The 20,522-nt window shown below is 39.6% G+C and overlaps 2 protein-coding genes across 4 annotated transcripts in view; both read left to right on the top strand.

The window, feature by feature from the left end:
* The window catches only part of scin (scinderin), a 53,670-nt gene extending 41,858 nt beyond the window's left edge, over positions 1-11,812 (top strand). The window contains exons 13-16 of the mRNA XM_026156457.2: positions 9,586-9,707; positions 10,666-10,743; positions 10,818-10,878; positions 11,111-11,812. Of these exons, the coding sequence (XP_026012242.2) occupies positions 9,586-9,707; positions 10,666-10,743; positions 10,818-10,878; positions 11,111-11,274 (425 nt within the window). The 3' untranslated portion in view covers positions 11,275-11,812. The remainder of the gene's footprint in view (positions 1-9,585; positions 9,708-10,665; positions 10,744-10,817; positions 10,879-11,110) is intronic.
* Positions 11,813-13,186: 1,374 nt separating this feature from the next.
* Positions 13,187-16,878, top strand: arl4ab (ADP-ribosylation factor-like 4ab). 3 transcript variants are annotated; one of them, XM_026156934.2, is made up of 2 exons: positions 13,187-13,537; positions 14,519-16,878. In XM_026156934.2, the coding sequence occupies exon 2, from the start codon at positions 14,596-14,598 to the stop codon at positions 15,199-15,201; it is 606 nt and encodes a 201-aa protein (XP_026012719.1). In that variant the 5' UTR covers positions 13,187-13,537; positions 14,519-14,595; the 3' UTR covers positions 15,202-16,878. The 3 variants fall into 3 exon arrangements, with proteins under 3 accessions (XP_026012719.1, XP_026012722.1, XP_026012720.1); XM_026156937.2 differs by lacking the exon at positions 13,187-13,537 and adding an exon at positions 13,738-13,876; XM_026156935.2 differs by lacking the exon at positions 13,187-13,537 and adding an exon at positions 14,298-14,415.
* The last annotated feature ends 3,644 nt before the right edge of the window (positions 16,879-20,522 follow it).

A 20,522-nucleotide genomic window follows, 5' to 3' on the forward strand; every position in this document is an offset into this window, starting at 1 on the left:
AACAGCAGTACTTGAAGTTTGGATCCCTCTATGCTTATGGATCTATGACAGAAGTATGAGCTCAAACTGACATAGCCTACCTTGTGCACAGAGAAAGCAAAAGCCAGATGTGTTTTGTATTCATACCATCAGTGTGCAGTTGGCGCATTGTGTGCTTAGGAGATGATGGCTTGTGTGTACTGTTTGATACGGAAACACCATTTTTACGAAGGTGTGAAGAGTTAATCTAGCTGTGTTTGCTTTTGCAAGAGAACTACAATGTTTTGATTATTGGGTGACAGGTTTTCTTATTTGTGTGAAGAGTTTTGCAAAATTAGCCAATAGTTACAAAAAATGTGCTTAAGCATACAGAAAAAACTGTAAGCACAAATTTCAGTTTCTTTACCTCATTTCACAACAAAGTTCTTCCTCTTCACCTCTTTTCTGCTAATTTGAGCTTCTGCTCCACAGTGCACTCAGCCTCTTCTGCTGTTTTCATTAGAATTTTAAGCTTTTCCACCTTTTTTCAGTTATGTGAGAACCAGTTTGGCTCAATGAGTAGCTGAAAAATATCAGCCTCTTCTGCTTTTTTAGCAGGATTTCAGAGTTCAGCTTTTTCACTTGTTTTAAGAACAAATTTCAGTTTCTTTACCTCATTTCACAACAAAGTTCTTCCTCTTCACCTCTTTTCTGCTAATTTGAGCTTCTGCTCCACAGTGCACATTTTCCCTCTCATCATATCTTTGCTTGTGACCAGAACTCATTTGGCTCAGAGGGTAGGGCAGCTGCCGTGAGACCCGGTGGCAGAGGTTTGAATCCTACCTGTGACAGTTGCTACACATGTTCCCTGCTTGCATGCGCTCTGCTTTCTTGACACTCTCCAGTGTGTCATTACACATACAGCCATCTTCAGCAAGCACTTCTGCTTCTACACCTCTTTTCAGCTCATCTTTTTGCTTCTTTACCTCTTTTCAGCAGAAATTCTTCTGATTCACCTCTTTTCTGCCAAATGTTTAGCCTTTTCACCTCTTATCAGCACAATTCTAAGCAGCTTCTGCTAATTTCACCAGAATTGTCAGTCTCTCCACCTCTTCTTTGTGCGAATGAGTTTGGTGCAGTGAGGTGAGTCGCTGCGTTTAGACCAGAAGGGCCAAGTTTGGATCCTGCTCAGGGTAATATTTTTTGTTTTTTCAACTTTTTCTGCTTTTTTCAGCCGACATCTTCAACGTTAAGGCATCCACACAGCATTTTCGCAGGAAATGCAAATTTTTCTAGTTCCAGTTGCTTCCGTACACTTTTTGGCACTTAACTAGTCCCACAATTTTCAGCCGATTTTCGCCGTTCAAATTTTAAACTATTCTGCTATTTCTGCTAATGATCGCTATGATTTTTGCTATTTTTTGCTATTATACTTTTTAAAATATTAAGCTTTTTTCCTTTAATTTGTCCCATTGAAATGAATGGGAAACTTCCAAAATTCTGCTAAATTTTGCTTGTTTTTGAAACTTAACTACTTCCTCATACTTTCACCTAGAACAACCATTCAAACTTTAAAATGTTCACAAATTATTGGGCTATTCATGTATGATTCAGCTTTTTCAAATCTTTTACCGTTTTACTTTTATGCCTCTTAAAGTTTTGAGTTGCACAATTGTGATTTTTCACAAAATACATGCGTTGTTATGGTTGCTATGCTCTTGGCTTCCAGTGTGCCACTGAAGCTTTTGCAATTTTCACTTCATGTCCGAACAACTTCTTGCTACTTGCTCAATTTTCACTCAACTTCCACAAATTATACATCAAAACATAGGTATTTTTGCTGGCTTTCAGAAAATGTCACTATCATTGTTGTGGGATTTATAGAATTTTGGCAAATCTCCTCAGAGCAACACAAGGTCTCAAAACTCTCCATATAAAGTCAATGGAGAGTTTGTTCAAAATCACCGCTGCATTTCTGTAATGAGAGGCATATTCAAATCGTCATATCTCCTTAACGAAGCAAAGTTAAGACATGAGGCTTGTCCCGGTATATCTTCAGACACTCCTGACGCTCACAATTCAAGAATTTCTTTCTCACGTATTACCGTTCTGAAATGAGTTGGACTTGTTTGAGGGTAGGAAATTCGTCCATCGCTCAGATTTCTTCAGATTTCAAACTGTGGAAATGAACCACTTTTTTCTCTCGTCATAACTTTTTGTTGGATTTCCACAGAGACCTGAAAATTTCCATGACTGTTCACCAAAGCCTGCTGTCTCTTACGGTGAAAGAATGATATCGATACTCCAAATAGATTTAGAGTTACAAAGCGTTGTTTGAGGGCAAGTCAAGGCAGTTTTTGCTTCGCTCTGCTCAGTTATGGTGCATTACAAGTCAAATATCTTTAATAATTCATATTTTAATGATAAATTGTCAACACTGGAAGATTCCCCCATCTCTTCTGAACAAAACGGTGTAAGAATGACCGCTCTAGCCCCTGCGGTTAGGAAATTATGGTCATTTGTTTGAGGGGAGTCCTCACTATGAGAAATAGGCTGCAATAATCCTGTGCCTCTCTGTGCCGCGTGTGTAAATAGATGCACCTGTTTTGGCGGGAAAAAGTGCACAGGCTCTCTGATTGGTGGATTCAAATTCAGCAGCTCCCAGGTTGACCTAGAAACTTACTTCTCTCTCCCTGTGTGTGTGTGTGTGTGTGTGTGTGTGTGTGTGTGTGTGTGTGTGTGTGTGTGTGTGTGTGTGTGTGTGTGTGTGTGTGTGTGTGTGTGTGTGTGACAGAGAGAGAGAGAGAGAGAGGCTTTTAATGGGATGATCTCATTCTAAGATTCAAATTCAATATATTTAGACTGGTTGACTGAATTGGATCTTGTGTGTGTGTCTCTCTGTGCATGTGTGTTTCCTTATGTGTACATATTTGTGATTGTGTGGCTGTTATAGATTTTTTTGCTGATTTTTTTTTCATTTAACAAGTATATTTTAGGGACCCTCAGCATGTTCAGCATTTTTTCAGCTGTCCATTTTGCTTTTCCAATTTTTCTGTTTAACTTATTACTATTGTGCTAAATCATACTATTTCTGCTTTTAATAGGATTTGTGCTTAATATAGTATTTCTGCTAAATTATAGTATTACTGCTTTTTATAGTATTTGTGCTAAAACATAGTATTTCTACTAAATGTAGTATTTATGCTTAATCATACCATTTCTGCTTTTTATAGGATTTGTGCTTAATATAGTATTTCTGCTAAATTATAGTATTTCTGGTTTTTATAATATTTGTGCTGAAACATAGTATTTCTGTCAAATGATAGTATTTGTGCTAAAGCATAGTATTAATTCAAAATTACAATATTCATAGTTCATCACAGTGTCTCTGGTAAATCACAATATTTCTGCTATGTTGTACTATTTTTCTAAATCATAGTGTTTCTGTAATGTTTAAGTATTTTTGGCTAAATATATTCTTTCTGTTATCTTATACTATTTCTCCTAAATTCTTGTATTTTTGAGAAGTTATCATGTTTCTGGTAAGTTACAATATTTCTGCTAAGTTCTGCTCTGCTATTGTATTTCTGCCAAGTATTATGTTTCCTCTAAGATATTGCAGTTCTGCTAAGTTATTCCATTTTTTCAGCTGTCCATTTTGCTTTTCCAATTTTTCTGTTTCACTTATTACTATTGTGCTAAATCATACTATTTCTGCTATTTTATAAGATTTGTGCAAAATATAGTATTTCTGCCAAATATAGTATTTCTGATTAATTATAGTTTTTCTACTAAATCATAGTACAGTATTTCTGCTTTTTATAGGATTTGTGCTAAAACATAGTATTTCTACTAAATGTAGTATTTATGCTTAATCATACTATTTTTGCTTTTTATAGGATTTTTACATTATATACTATTTCTGCTTTTTATAGGGTTTGTGCTTAATATAGTATTTCTGCTAAATTATAGTATTTCTGCTTTTTATAGTATTTGTGCTAAAACATAGTATTTCTACTAAATGTAGTATTTATGCTTAATCATACTATTTCTATATATTTCTGCCAGGTCCCCAGGCAGCCAATCCTCTGTGAGGACTGAGACATTCAAATTTTCAAATCAGGGCCTGCACGGTTTCCCAGCCAATCATATATGTGGGCTGAGAAATACAAATTTGCATATTGGGGCCTTCATGACTTCTAAGCCAGCCAATCATATCTGAGGGCTGAGGAATTCAAATCCACAAATCAGGGCCTGCACGGCTTCCCAGCCAGCCAATCATATATGTGGCCTCAGGCATTCAAATTTGCATATTGGGGAATTCGTGGCTTCTAAGTCAACAAGTCATCCATGTCATATATCTCAAAAAATTCATATTTTAATGATAAATTGTCAACACTTGAAGATTCCCCAATCACTTCTGAACAAAACGGTGTAAGAATGACCGCTCTAGCCCCTACAGTTAGGAAATTATGGTCATTTGTTTGAGGGGAGTCGTCACTATGAGAAATAGACTGCAATAATCCTGTGTCTCTCTGTGCTGCGTGTGTAAATAGATGCACCTGTTTTGGTGGGAAAAAGTACACAGCCACTCTGATTGGTGGATTTAAATTCAGCAGCTCCCAGGCTGACCTAGAAACTTACTTCTCTCTCCCTGTGTGTGTGTGTGTGTGTGTGTGTGTGTGTGTGTGTGTGTGTGTGTGTGTGTGTGTGTGTGTGTGTGTGTGTGTGACAGAGAGAGAGAGAGAGACTTTTTATGGCATGATCTCATTCTAACATTCAAATTCAATATATTTAGACTGGTTGACTGAATTGGATCTTGTGTGTGTCTCTCTCTGTGCATGTGTGTTTCCTTATGTGTACATATTTGTGATTGTGTGGCTGTTATAGATTTTTTTTGCTGATTTTTTTCATTTAACAAGTATATTTTAGGGACCCTCAGCATGTTCAGCATTTTTTTCAGCTGTCCATTTTGCTTTTCCAATTTTTCTGTTTAACTTATTACTATTGTGCTAAATCATACTATTTCTGCTATTTTATAAGATTTGTGCAAAATATAGTATTTCTGCCAAATGTAGTATTTCTGATTAATTATAGTTTTTCTACTAAATCATAGTACAGTATTTCTGCTTTTTATAGGATTTGTGCTAAAACATAGTATTTCTACTAAATGTAGTATTTATGCTTAATCATACTATTTCTGCTTTTTATATGATTTGTGCTTAATATAGTATTTCTGCTAAATTATAGTATTTCTGCTTTTTATAGTATTTGTGCTAAAACATAGTATTTCTACTAAATGTAGTATTTATGCTTAATCATACTATTTCTATATATTTCTGCCAGGTCCCCAGGCAGCCAATCCTCTGTGAGGACTTAGACATTCAAATTTTCCAATCAGGGCCTGCATGGTTTCCCAGCCAATCATATATGTGGGCTGAGGAATACAAATTTGCATATTGGGGCCTTCATGTCTTCTAAGCCAGCCAATCATATCAGGGCTGAGGAATTCAAATCCACAAATCAGGGCCTGCACGGCTTCCCAGCCAGCCAATCATATATGTGGCCTCAGGCATTCAAATTTGCATATTGGGGAATTCGTGGCTTCTAAGTCAACAAGTCATCCATGTCATATATCTCTAAAAATTCATATTTTAATGATAAATTGTCAACACTTGAAGATTCCCCAATCACTTCTGAACAAAACGGTGTAAGAATGACCGCTCTAGCCCCTGCAGTTAGGAAATTATGGTCATTTGTTTGAGGGGAGTCGTCACTATGAGAAATAGACTGCAATAATCCTGTGCCTCTCTGTGCTGCGTGTGTAAATAGATGCACCTGTTTTGGCGGGAAAAAGTACACAGCCTCTCTGATTGGTGGATTTAAATTCAGCAGCTCCCAGGCTGACCTAGAAACTTACTTCTCTCTCCCTGTGTGTGTGTGTGTGTGTGTGTGTGTGTGTGTGACAGAGAGAGAGAGAGAGAGAGAGAGAGAGAGAGAGAGAAAGCCTTTTAATGGGATGATCTCATTCTAAGATTCAAATTCAATATATTTAGACGGGTTGACTGAATTGGATCTTGTGTGTGTGTCTCTCTGTGCATGTGTGTTTCCTTATGTGTACATATTTGTGATTGTGTGGCTGTTATAGATTTTTTTTGCTGATTTTTTTCATTTAACAAGTATATTTTAGGGACCCTCAGCATGTTCAGCATTTTTTAACTTATTACTATTGTGCTAAATCATACTATTTCTGCTTTTAATAGGATTTGTGCTTAATATAGTATTTCTGCTAAATTATAGTATTTCTGCTTTTTATAGTATTTGTGCTAAAACATAGTATTTCTACTAAATGTAGTATTTATGCTTAATCATACCATTTCTGCTTTTTATAGGATTTGTGCTTAATATAGTATTTCTGCTAAATTATAGTATTTCTGGTTTTTATAATATTTGTGCTGAAACATAGTATTTCTGTCAAATGATAGTATTTGTGCTAAAGCATAGTATTAATTCAAAATTACAATATTCATAGTTCATCACAGTGTCTCTGGTAAATCACAATATTTCTGCTATGTTGTACTATTTTTCTAAATCATAGTGTTTCTGTAATGTTTAAGTATTTTTGGCTAAATATATTCTTTCTGTTATCTTATACTATTTCTCCTAAATTCTTGTATTTTTGAGAAGTTATCATGTTTCTGGTAAGTTACAATATTTCTGATAAGTTCTGCTCTGCTATTGTATTTCTGCCAAGTATTATGTTTCCTCTAAGATATTGCAGTTCTGCTAAGTTATTCCATTTTAGCAAAGTTCCTTTGCTTCTGCAAAGTTTTTACAATTTCTGCAACTTTTCAGCTTTTTCAGCTACTTTTTGCATACAGCTTCAGCTTTAAAGCATCCACACTGCATTTTCGCAGGAAATGCAAATTTTTCTAGTCTACAGTTACTCTTTGGGCTCATTTAGTAATAACGATACTTGTAATAACTGTAGCCTGTTTGCAGCTCTGGAGGCCAGGATCACTGAATGGGAGACTCGGCTTAACACCCTTAAAAAAAGATACTAACCCCAAGTTGCTCTCTGATGCATCCAGCGAAGTATGAATATGTGTGTGAATGTTAGATAGAAGGCACTCACATAGAAAAAAGTACATTATACATTTTTAATTTTGGAAAAGTTGTGATTAGTGTGGTAACTTTTGGACCTCCCTCCTGAGCTACAGCCAGCCAAGCATCCCCTATATCAGTGGTTCCCAAACTTTTTTTGCTGGGCCCCCCTTTGTTTTACAAGAAAAATGCTCGCACCCCCCCTCCCCACGCACAACCACACACGCCCATATTTTGCTCCATTGCGGTTTATTTCACACCTCAAACATTTAGTAAACAATTAAACAAATACAAGTAAACTGCAATAAATTAAAGGTTGTAATAAAATAAACTACTAACTCTTTTACGCTACGTCCGCACCTACACGGGTATTTTTGAAAACGCAGCTGTTTCGTCCACGTAAACGACGTTTCAAATCACCGAAAACTGAGATTTTTAAAACTCCTTTTTTGCGTTTACGTGTGGACGAGGAATACAGAGTTCGTCACACAACGTCAAAGGTATGAGTCTTTTTCACGTCACGCTGTGGCCACGTTATTGTTTACATGAGATGAATTGCAGAATGGAGATAGAGACAAAATACTGTTACAGTTTTTTCTGTATGCTTAAGCACATTTTTTGTAACTATTGGCTAATTTTGCAAAACTCTTCACACAAATAAGAAAACCTGTCACCCAATAATCAAAACATTGTAGTTCTCTTGCAAAAGCAAACACAGCTAGATTAACTCCTCACACCTTTGTAAAAATGGTGTTTCCGTATCAAACAGTACACACAAGCCATCATCTCCTAAGCACACAATGCGCCAACTGCACACTGATGGTATGAATACAAAACACATCTGGCTTTTGCTTTCTCTGTGCACAAGGTAGGCTATGTCAGTGTGAGCTCATACTTCTGTCATAGATCCATAAGCATAGAGGGATCCAAACTTCAAGTACTGCTGTTTATTCAAACACATCAAAACAAACACAAGTGTTTATTTCCAAGTATAGGATTATTTGCAATCACCATAATGACTATATCGGTTACTTGGTCTGCAGTGAACATGCTTCCTCTGCCCCAGCATCTGGTCATCTAGCAATTCTGTAAAGTAACAATTTCAGTATTTTTACATCAATGGTATTGGTGTGTTTCTCATTGGCATATGGCAGTGCTACAGATTTTTGTGAGAAGTGACTGTACTAACCAATTCTCATTTCAAGATGTCCTTATGGTGCTTGCTACAGTGTAGCGGCTCGAGTTAGGCTGGACCCGTTGGCCAGCTACCCTCAGGGTCATTCCACGGTTGATTACATGGTCCACTATTGTAGCTCTGATGTCATCAGCAATTCTATTTCTTACTCTTCCTACCCTTCCTCTCCCCCCTCCTCATCTTCCTCTCCCCCCTCCTCATCTTCCTCTCCCCCCTCCTCATCTTCCTCTCCCTCCTCCTCGTCTTCCTCTTGCTCCTCCTTGTCCTTGTCGTCCTCTTCATCCTACTTCTTCACCTCCACGTCCTCTTCCTCGGCCTCCTCTACTTCTCACTCTTTCTGCTCCCTCCATTGTACTCCGCACACACAGCTTACCTGTATTATAGTGCTTAGGCTGATTGCAAAGTGAACTAATTATCTAAGAAAGTTTTCACATGTGAAAGTGTGCCAGACAGTTGGCAAATTAGTGTTAATGATAGCCATACATGTGTATACTTTTGCTAGGAGTGTGTTGGAAATTTGGTAATTGAGTGTTGTGCAGTGAATTGTGCCTACAGTTTTGCAAAGTGTGTGTTACAAAATTGCAAACTGAGTGCAAAGCAGTTTTTGTGCTTTTAGTTTTGCAAACTCAGTGAGTGGTTTTGCTATAAGTCTGAATAGTTTTAGAGATTGTGCTACAGGAATCACAGTTAGGGTTTAAGCATTCAGAAAAAACTGTAATCTGACTGTCTGCAGGTTTTACACGCAGTTACTGTCCCTCCATTTACAAAGGCAGAGGCGTCATGGTGTGATTATTTTACATGTAGTTGTTTTTTCCTGTGTAATAATATTCAACATTGATATCAACACATTTTTCAAAAAATGCCTCTCTGTGCAAAATGGGTTCAAAAACATAAACAGCTGTGGGATCCTGTTTGTTCGTGATTTAAACAGCCAGCAGCCCAGCGCTGCTCCCGACTAAAGGAAAACCAATCCTGCAGGGAGACCTACCTCGGCACTTGTGCAGGTGAAGCCAAAGGGAAGATTTGCTTCACCATATTTTCTACTCTTTGGCTTAGAATGAAGTTGGTTTGGAAACATATTCAGCGATGCTTCATCTCCTGCTTTGCGTTTCTGTGGGCGCCCCGTGCTAGCAGTGTCCAAGCGTTTTGTTTTTTTGTTTTTTCCTCCCCTTTTCATACCGCGTCCCCCCCCCCTGCAATGGCTCTGCGCCCCCACCCCTCCCCACCCCAGAGGGCAGGCCCCACACTTTGGGAAGGTCTGCTCTATATGAATGTTTGAATGTGATTATATGAGCTTCTGAGATGTCACTTTGTATTTTGTCTTGCAGCTAAGTTCTGGGCTGAATTAGGAGGGAAGAAGGAGTACCAGACATCAGAGAGGCTGGAGAGTCCGTCTATGACTCATCCTCCTCGACTCTTTGGATGTTCCAACAAGACTGGCAGGTTCACAGTAAGTTTTTAACATGTGTCATTTTCCCCTCATGAAGGAATCTATTTGTTACTTTTCTTTCCAGCATATTATTTATTCTGTTTTTATTGTATTCGTTTATAATAATAATAATAATAATAATAATAATAATAATAATAATAATAATTAATAATAATAATAATAATTAATAATAATAATAATAATAATAATTAATAATAATAATAATAATAATAATAATAATAATTAATAATAATAATAATAATAATAATGTATTGCATTTATATAACCGAACCACGGTCGCCCCCAAATTATGTGCTTAACAAATTTATTAGACCGCTCATCATAAAAATGAGAAAACAAAAACCTGAATTTATATTATTTATCAGACTAATGACATTTTTTTGTTTTGTTTGTATTACTTTTGCCACAGTTTCCCACAGATGTAACAAACTAAGATGGAGGGACAGTTTTCTTTGCTTACTATCCAATCGTAGTTGGAGGCTCACATTTGAACTATTTATGGGTCATGATTAGCGCCTCTGTGCTGTCTTTCAGTCCAGCTTTGCCCAGCCACTGGTAGCACTTCTGGATGTCAGTCACTTGTGTTAAATAGGCCCTTGACAGCATAAGACCCACATCATGTATAGCTGCTTCACCAGTAATTATGTGCTGTTATATTTTCCAGTCAGACAATCAGCACATTTGGTGTAGTGCATTTAAACAAACTGGAAGACCCGGATATCATTAAACACTCCTCTAAATAATAAATGCAGCCTTTATAACACAGGTTACAGTTATTCACAGCACTTCAGTTACCTGTTACATTCCCCATGTGGTCAGGTGGGACAGTTGTGCTATAACACAGTCCCGTGTCATTAAAACCTACATTCTGAGCTTCTAATCCTCATTCAACTTTTGTCACATTGTGCTAAACACTGATCATTGAAATGTAGCTGAGTTTAAATGTTATTGTATGCAGATTGAAGAGGTTCCAGGAGATTTCACACAGGATGACTTAGCTGAAGATGACGTGATGCTGCTGGATGTCTGGGACCAGGTACTCAACTGTAGAACACGACAGACATCTTAGGACAAAGTGAACAACCCCTGACACGCACTCTTCTGTTGTAGGTGTTTGTCTGGATTGGAAAGGATGCAAACGAGGTGGAGAGAGCTGAATCTCTCAAATCTGGTGAGCTTTTGACTTTAGTCAGAATGTTATTAGGTAGCATGAGACAAACTATAGTAATATTCAAAGATCTTTGAATAATAAAGAGACTATTTGAACCTGTTCTGAAATACAATAGCTAACAGCTAATGGGAACCCTTAATTATATTGTTTTTTAGATTTTTATCTACAAAATTCATCCTACAACAAACTTTTGTTTGAGGTTCCTGTCTGTGACTCACTGTCTCCTCTGCAGCCAAACAGTACATTGAGACTGACCCAGGGGGGCGTGACAAGCTGACTCCTGTGGTGGTGGTGAAACAAGGCCATGAACCTCCCAACTTCACAGGCTGGTTCCTGGCCTGGGACCCTTCCTACTGGGACTCTATCACCAGGAGCGTGAAGTCTCTGAATGTTTAAAACATTCACATGATAAATCACCAGAACACAGAAATATTATCATCTTTATAATCAGCACAATTTAAATATATATCTACATGTGTACTGTCAGTGGTAGATTTCTTCCCTAAAGTTTGAATACAACAAGCCTCTAAACTTTAGAGGCTTGTTGTATTCAAAGCAGTCTGTATTAAAATCCTTTAATGGGAACAGTCCTGTATTCACTGCGCGATAAGCTGCTTTCTCATACCAGCTGAAACAACTCAGCTTGCTTTGATAGTAATCAGTAATTAAAGGTTTTTATGGCGTGCATAATGTTACGAGTGTTTATGAAGTCTTGGCCAGCTGAGGGTTTCAAATGAAGCGATACTAGCTCTGCTCATCCCTGTTAGTACTCTTATTGCAGCATATTGGATTAACTGAAGGCTACTGTGTCATCTTCTAGTTCAGCAGTCCAGGGCATTATTCTCTGGAAGGATGTTCCTGATTTTGACAATATTGTGCAGCTGAAATAAAGCATGTAAACTTCAGAGCTATATAATAAAAGTAGATAATCAAATGTTGGAAGTTCCTGCATTCTGTTCTTCTTTGGTCTGTTTTGACACATCCACGGTGCAGGCAGTGATACATAATGGTTTACACCTCCTGATGCATCATCATCTGCCAGGACACTGGAAAGTTTTCTTTGCCATCTGTTTTTGTATCGGTCCTTCTGAATCCCTTAAACTTACAAAAACAGCAGTTTTAAAAAATGCAAATGCATTGCTCTGAATATGTGTATTGGCTGCTCTGTGCTTGCAAGATGTGTACTGGGTAGCTTTATATTTACTGTGTGAATGAGAGTCATTCATTTCCTGTGAATTGTTACCACTTCTTACAACAGTTGAAACAAAAGCGTGGCAGACTCAGTGTATTTAGTCTTCTAGTTTCTCCATCCATGTATGCAAGTAGTCACAGTCTGAATGATACAATTCCACCACCAGAGGGTGAACACGAGGCCCGGTGTAGATGTTTGTATGCCCCCAGATGAATTTTACATTTCCAAGCACCAACTATGCCTATAATAATATAATTAAAAATATGTAATAAACAATATTTGGCCACGACATTCATATTGATCCAAAAGCACGTGAATCTCAACCTCATCCACAGAGCAGAGTTGCTCATTTATGGGCTGGAGACAATATGATAAAAATTAAAATAAGCAATGTAGTTGTTTCTTTGTTTTTTAAATTGTATACGTGGGGGTTAGCACTGCTGCTTCACAGCAAGAAGGTCCTACTGCACCTGTCTGGGTCCTTTCTGTGTGGAGTTTCCATGTTTTCACCCGGGGCCCGGTGACTTCTCTCCGGATACTCCCGCTTCCTCCCACAATCCAAAGACATGCGGTTAGAAGGATTATGTTAATTCGTAATTGCCCAGAGGTGTGAATGTGTCTGCCTCCCTGCGTCTAGCCCAGCGGCGGACTAGCGACCTGTCCATGTGTATCCCGTCTATAATGTATTTTTAAACCCTTCAACATAATTTAGGCCACTGTGTGTGGAATACTAACCTGAAAAACTGGCCTTCTTCCAAATAAATAAATACATAAAGAAACCTTTCGACCGACACGTGCTCTTTGATGCACAGTCCCGGGTTTGAGTGTAACCGCGAAGTGAGTCGCTAAATAAATAAATATATAAATAAATGACTTTAAATTAACAGTGTTACATAACTTTGGAAAAATTGAGGTTCATGATAATTAGACTATAAAGTGCATGGAATGAATCCCGAGTAACTCTGAAATAGTATAAACTTTTAATATCACTAGTATCCATTACTATTACAAGTATTACTATAATCCTGTTTTGACGAATGTTCCCGTGGTGGGCGTACAACACGAGGGGAATCGTATAAATAGGCCACTGACGCTGGACTCGCAGCTCTTGTATGATTACAAGATTTTACACGAGGATGATGCATTATGGGGAAACCTAAAGCTATATAATTTCCTATTTCAAACCCTTCCAAACAACAGCACCCTTTGTATCGGTACGTTTAATGAGCCCTTCCCTTTTACGTGATTTGCTTCGAAGCCTGTGGAAGTCAGCCAAACCAAATATGCCGGCTGTGCTTTTATTTTGAAAAGCGAAAGCGGAAACAGTGGTGTTTATTCCAGTGGTCTTAGCGCCGCTGCGGAATGGAGAGGTAGTAGTAGTTGTAGACGTCTGAGGAGGTGACAGCGGTGGGTGACCGAACCTGTGGACGCACTGCCAGCTGTGATGGGTTAACATCGTTTGTCGAGGTACGTTTCTTACGCTGCTACTGTGACGGATCCGTTCTTCTGTAGAAAACAGCGATAACAGCCGGGAAATCCTATCCAACCCCAGAGACAGCTCAAATTAATTTCCCCTCAATGAAGCAAATTGCGTTGATGTCCGCCTGCTTTGTCATGTAACGCTAACCTAACGCTGCTTTATATGTAAACGTGCATAAAAGGCCCAAAGCGCTAAGACTGCTTTTTCCAACACTTGTTGGCTTTGCAAGCGAGTCAGGTCTGTAACACAGGACCCACAGCACTGCACGCCAGACTCCATTTGGATCGCTCACAAACTGACGCCGCTCCTCGGATAACAAGCTAAAGGTATTCACAGTGTTTGATATAGATAGAGATGTTTCATCAATCTTTATTTGCCATATTTCAGTTCGGGCTAACTCTTAATACTAGGTTTTAATGAAGCGCTGGTGGCGCATCACTTATCGCCGTCTCCGTGTGTCTACCTTCAGTGAGCAGGGCGGGAGCGGCCGCTGCAAACCGGGCATAAAGTCATAGAAACGCAGTTTTCTTGTCGTCGGAAACGTGTTCATCAGCGACCTCACGGGAGCCCAGTTCTTCAGCACATGTCGATTTGTTAGTAACGTAAGATTTATTTTAATTTATAGATTAGAAACGGACCTTTCGGCATAAAGAAGTCGGTTGCCAAGCAACACATTTTTAAAGCAACATGTCAGTGTGCTCAGTTTAAAAAACACAAAGGCCGGTTTTGATCTGTCCATGGAGGTGACGGATGGATTTGGGGGGAATTTAAAAGATCTCCTTCCCCGTTGTTTACGAGTCACACGTTGAAGTGCGCCCTGCTGTTTTATTCCGAGCTCAGTCCTCAGTGTCAGGATAATGTAAGGGTGTGTGGGTTTATTCACTTCCTGGGTGTTTGTGCCCTTGTAAAGTAACAGAGTGCTGTGTGTTTGCATGCCTGGACTCATGCATTTCTCCTCTACATTCTAGCTTTTGCTGCAGTTCTTTCACAACAAGATCAACCTCGGGAATATTTAGTGGCAACTTCTTTCGGTCTGTGTGCCAAGATGGGAAACGGACTGTCGGATCATCGCTCGCTGCTCCCCTGCCTCCCCTGCTTTCAGGCTCTTCACATTGTCATTCTAGGACTGGACTGTGCAGGCAAGACCACTGTGCTGTATCGCCTGCGTTTCAATGAGTTTGTGAACACTGTTCCGACCAAGGGATTCAACACAGAGAAGATCAAAGTGTCTCTTGGAGGCAGCCGTCGGACTGCGTCTTTCCACTTCTGGGACGTAGGCGGCCAGGAGAAGCTGCGGCCTCTGTGGCGCTCGTACACGCGCTGTGCTGATGGCATTGTGTTTGTGGTGGACTCGGTGGATGCCGAGCGCATCGAGGAAGCCAAGGCAGAGTTGCACAAAATCACACGGCTGGCAGAGAACCAGGGTGTGCCGGTCCTTGTGGTGGCTAACAAACAGGACCTGCGCAATTCTCTTAGTTTGCCTGAGATGGAGAGCATGTTGTCTCTAGGTGAGCTCAACACTGCCACACCCTGGCACCTTCAGCCTGCTTGTGCCATTATCGGCGAGGGACTGCAGGAGGGACTGGAGAAGCTCCATGCCATGATCATGAAGAGGAGAAAGGTGCTGCGGCAGCAAAAGAGGAAGAGATGATGTGCTAGTAGAGGAACTACAAACTATGAGCAGAATCTAAAGCTGCACAAGTACGGCTGAATACAACACTGGGTTTAGCTGGAACAGTGATACCCATTCTGTCAGTTGCCCCTTTTTGTTTGGGTCTGTTCCTTCAACTGAAATGGCTTAAAGTCAGCCGGTGCTCCCACTGAGGACAGTGCAATGGATTCTGAATGCAAACAGTCATTCTAAAGTTAGTGCAGCAATACGCCGAACTCTCAAAGAAGGACAAAAAGCTTTTGTGTTTATTTGTTGAAACATGCGCTGTACCAACTTAAAAACAATCAAATAAGTCTCGATCGTGTATATTCCACCAAAGCTCTGAAAGTTGACAACGACTCACTAAGTACAGAATCACTACTGACTCCTAGAAACAGCGTCACGTGTCACAATCGCTACAGTTGAATAGAAGCTATTTTTCAGAGGTGCGCCTGTGTTCCTGCTGACACGTCTCGATGACATGACAAGAGTACACTTACACTAATTGATTTTCATCATCTGGTTACTGTTTAAACATAACAGTAATCAGTTTCTTCACTTGACAGCAGTGTCAAAAGACCAAAATGTGACTCATGTGAGTTGTTTTCTTAGCATGAGGCTGCTTTTCAATCAACTGCACCAAAAAAGGGCTTTATATACTCTCTGATATTAGATTATATTACAAAATGTAGTCAATAATTGACGTTAGTGCTCAAATATTTAAAGCTAACAACTATAACTACTATCATAAAAAACCACAGTGAGAAGTCAGAGTCACACTTGGAGTAAGATGACAATCAGTCAGCATTATACTTTTTGATATGCAAGTGTCATCTGCATTGCTGCTAAGATGTTAGTTTTCAGGTCACCAGCCACATTTCTTCATTTATTAAGTTCTTCAGGGTCATGTCTCCTTGTATTGCAGAACATAGACTGGACCCACATGCTTTACTTGCATTGTTGTAATGTCTAAGCCCGTCCTGTGATTACTGTGCCACTGTCAGTGCTGCTAACATTGGATAAAAACTGTGATGTTAAACGTCATCTGAGAATTTATTTTCATGTTCAGTGAGTAGTGATTGTTTCTTGTTTTTTTACTTCCTTTCATGTTTGGAATTTTTGTTGTAAGGCATTAATAATACACTTTTAAAAAGTAATGCTCAAGTACTTTTTTGGACATCGATTAACATGATCAGAGTGGAAGCGTCGAAGCGTTTGGGTGTATGTAACTGTCGAACTGCTGCTGCAGTGAGATAAAAGGCTGAGCAGTTCTTACTGATTGAGTTAAGGATTCGCAGCCACCGGCTTTTGCACGTCTCAGTGCTATGAACGCGAGCTTGTTCGCTTATTCAAAGGTAGCCTAACGAGGCTTTACAGGTTTACAATTTGGTAACTTTGTGGGAAAAACAGAAGCAAACTCGGTGTCACTGGTTCCAGCTGCACCACATGTGCTGTTGAAGGTAAACGTGTTATCGTGTGTCCTTGTGTGTAAGCAAATGGGTTGTGTAGCACCAAACTACAGGACTGCATCCAAAGTCGGGGTGCCCATGGATGACCGTGATGGACAATTATTTGCTATAAAACACGACTTTGATTCCACTTCTTCAAAGGAAGGGAATTGTACATCATGTGTTCAGTTATACTAATAAAAGTACATTTGTAAATCCGTTGGTTAAACAGGGCCGTTAAAAAGTGTTTTCTCCCTTCCTAATTTTTATTTTTTTGGCATGTTTGTCATACAAATCTTTCACACAAAGATGCCCCAAGTAAATACAAAATGTAGTGTTAAGGGATTATTTAATTTATTGAGGCTGGTGGGCTTACTTGCTTTTATTTGTTACTAAGGGAAAAGCTACCAAAGCCAACATGCACTGTGTGGAAAAATATTAGCCTAAACCTAATAACTGCTTGTGCCAGCTTTGAGAGCAGGAACTGCAATCAAGCATTTGAAATAATGTAATGAGTCTTTGAAACTACTGTGAAGGAGTTTTGGCCCACTTGTCTTTACAGAAGTGTTCAGTTGAGCCGTATTTGAGGATTGTTGAGCACGAACTGCTTTTCATGGTCATTCCAGAGCATCTGGATCAGTTTTAAGGTCATTTCAAAACATCCAAAACCTTGATGATGGTTTTCTTTGTACCATTTCGAGGTGGACTTGTTGGTTTGTCTTGGGTCATTGTCCTGCTGAATAATCCGAGTGCACTCAAGCTTCAGGGCATGAACTGAGCTGGATTTTCTTGTAGAGCTAAATTCATGGTTCCATCAATTACAGTACGTTGGTCAGGTCCTGAAACAGCAAAGCAGCCCTAGATCATCACACCACCACCACTACATCTGACTTTTAACTGTGTCACCCACTCCTTTGTGGATAACGGCTTTCACCATGGTTCAATGAAGTCCCAAAGACTCTGTTTCTAAACTGCTCCTGAGTGTCTTTAGCTCGAGGACATGCTGTGTTTTGCTTTATGGGATCTTTTAGCTACTTCATTTTATCAGACTTTGTGATTTCTTGGGTCATCAGGTCTGAGTGTAGCTTTTCAAAAACTCTGGTTAATCACAGTTCATTCATGGTTTAATAAGGGGTGGTAATTACTTTTTGCACACAGGGTTCAGATGAAATAATTAAAAAACTAATATTGTATTAACTTTGGATATCTTTGCCTAATATTATGAGTATAATATATATGTAAGTGTGACAAATATGTAAAATAAATAAGAAGTCAGGAAGGGGGCAAATACTTTTAAATAAAAGTAAAATAGAAAGTTGCTCTCTGTAGCACACGAAAGTCAAATATCTGTCCTGATAATCTGAAAGTGTTTTTATCTGAACTACGTGCTGGATGAACACAAAATCGGCCATTTAGTAATCGTTAGTTGGCAGTTTGCAGAAATGGTCCTGCTATCTCTTCACTCGGTGCTAAACGGTTGGTTGGGTGGGGTCTTGTCGGCAGGCAGCCAGACTCTTCTCAGGAAACCGAAGCAAGGAAGGGAGTGGTTCCTCTTACATTATCACCGTATCCTGTTCTCAGCTCTGAAAACTGCAGTTTACACCGTTCACAGTTGGAGCTGACTGGGAATCAGATTAGAAGTCCACACAGCTTTCAAACGTCCCACCTCAACCCTGCACCCCTCTCCGCTGCTGAGTATACACCCCAACATGGATGGCCATGCTTTTAAAGTCTTTTTTTCTCAGCTGTTTAAAAGACTGGAGGAACGGCTATGAAAGATATGCTGCTAGCCACTGGTGCTGCTACTGTGACCCCTGAGTTAGCTCAAACTCACATTAGCTGACCTGAAAGTGATTCAGAACACTGTAATGGTTGGAGACCAGTATGCCCTCAGTAACAGTCATCCTCCAGTGTCCTTAGCAGGCAGCCGACTGGACTAGATACAAGTAGAAAAGTGGTGGCGTCTCTCAACCTCATTTTGACCTCATTCTAAACACACACGTAGAACCTGATAGAGAAGCTGCAGCCAACAGTGTGTCTTCACTAATCCATCATTAATGAAACTCCAGGACCAAGAAGCCCAGGACTGGTATGATTATGTAGAAAAAAATGACACCTTCAGTAGTGTTTTACTGCCGGCGGTCACCCTCCAGCCAAAGGGAAAAGGCAGTCTTGACCTGGCACGCCGCTCTACTTTGTGTAATGGAAAATACACAGGGGTGCTGGGCAGATACTGCTGTGGAGGAAGGAAACTGCAGATGCTTGAATGACAGCCTACCGACTGTGTTTAAAGTGGACATGACATGTAAAAAGGCTCATTTACAGCACGGAGCCCTGCTCTAAAAACTGTCACAGACTTAACTCTGTGAAGCTGGAGAAGTTCTTAGAACATGTTTAGCACCACCATGTGCCAGAAGAAGAACATGACATGATATGTGTCTTATACACCCAAAGAGTATGGTATTGATACACTAATGCAGTCACTCTTCATGTAGATTTAAGTTTACACAGCCCACCATGGATCGCAAGAGTTTTAAAAGCTCATCTATTCTCCTAGTTTACACAGTATTTGTGTTCTCTTCGGTCAGCAGTGGGTTTTGCCTCTGAACTCTATCATAAACGCCATTTTTGCCCAGTTTCTGTCATATTGTGAAATCATAAACACTGGCCTTAACTGAGGCAAGTGAGGTCGGGAGTTCTTTAGCTGATGTTCAGGGTCCTTCTGTGACCTCCCAGATAAGTCGTCAGTGCACTCTTCGAGAAACTTTGGTAGGTTTAACAATGTTTCCTGTTTCCTCTATTTGTAAATAATGGCTTTAGGTATGATTTTACTCCACTGCCGGTGTGTTCGGGATCATCGGCATGCTGAATAATAAAGCTGTTTCCAATCAAATGGCTTCCAGATGGTACTGCGTGATATCTGACTGTACTCTGCTGCATTCCCAACACCATTTGCTGAAATGTAGTAGAACAAAGAACACACACCAAGAATACTTATTCAGTGTTTTTCACTAAGTAATCTTAATAAAGAAGACTGTTGCTACCTCAAAGCACATTGTGTACTGTCGGTCCTGCGTGCTGCACAACAACATTCAGTATATAGTATTTACTGTTATTTACACTTAGCTAGATTAATGCGATGGTGCTGTGTTTATTATGTTGCTCTCTTTTTTTGCTTCTCTTTTCTTTCTCTCAACAGGTGATCCAGGACATTTGTATATTTCTCACTGTCCCTCTTCCTTCTGTTTTTCTTTTCTTTCATCTTTCTCTCTCCCTTTCCTATCCCCCAGCCATGTCTGTCCCGTCTGTAACAACTGAAAATTAAATTAAATTACACCAGTAAAAAATACCTTATTCTATTCTTAGAATCAATCAACAGACAAGTTCGACTTATTACCGGTGATCCAGAACAATCTCTCCCAATGTTGCAACAGGTCAGACACCCCAAATTCTTGAAGGACCCCGTCTTAGGGACATGATCAAATGTCCAAGTCCACAAAACAGATGTAGACTGGAGGGTCAAACTGTCACCACACTCGAATATAGAATAAAGAGCTGGTCCGGTGATCTGCAACCAAGATCAACATCACACTGATGCAACTGAATCAGAGATTCAACTTCCCATCGCTGAGTAGATACTCACGAAATCAAAGGATCGGTGAGAAAATGTGATGCTTCCAGCTAGCTTTGAACCAGAACTCTGAATTTAACTTACTGTATCCCAAGTTGTATGTTCAGCATTACTTACTATGGTGATTTAACCAGATTTTAAAAAGAGCCACTTTTGTGACACACAAAACTGACTTGTCCCATTTTTCATGTGCCACCACGCTGCCTCCAGCCAGCTCAGCTCAGCAACAGTGAAGCAATTGG

This window comes from Astatotilapia calliptera, chromosome 22, assembly GCF_964374335.1.
Source record: "Astatotilapia calliptera chromosome 22, fAstCal68.1, whole genome shotgun sequence".
Lineage (NCBI taxonomy): Eukaryota > Metazoa > Chordata > Actinopteri > Cichliformes > Cichlidae > Astatotilapia > Astatotilapia calliptera.

Excerpts from the sequence above, each read along its gene's own strand:
- arl4ab (XM_026156934.2), top strand. The coding sequence starts at position 14,596 with ATGGGAAACGGACTGTCGGATCATCGCTCGCTGCTCCCCTGCCTCCCC.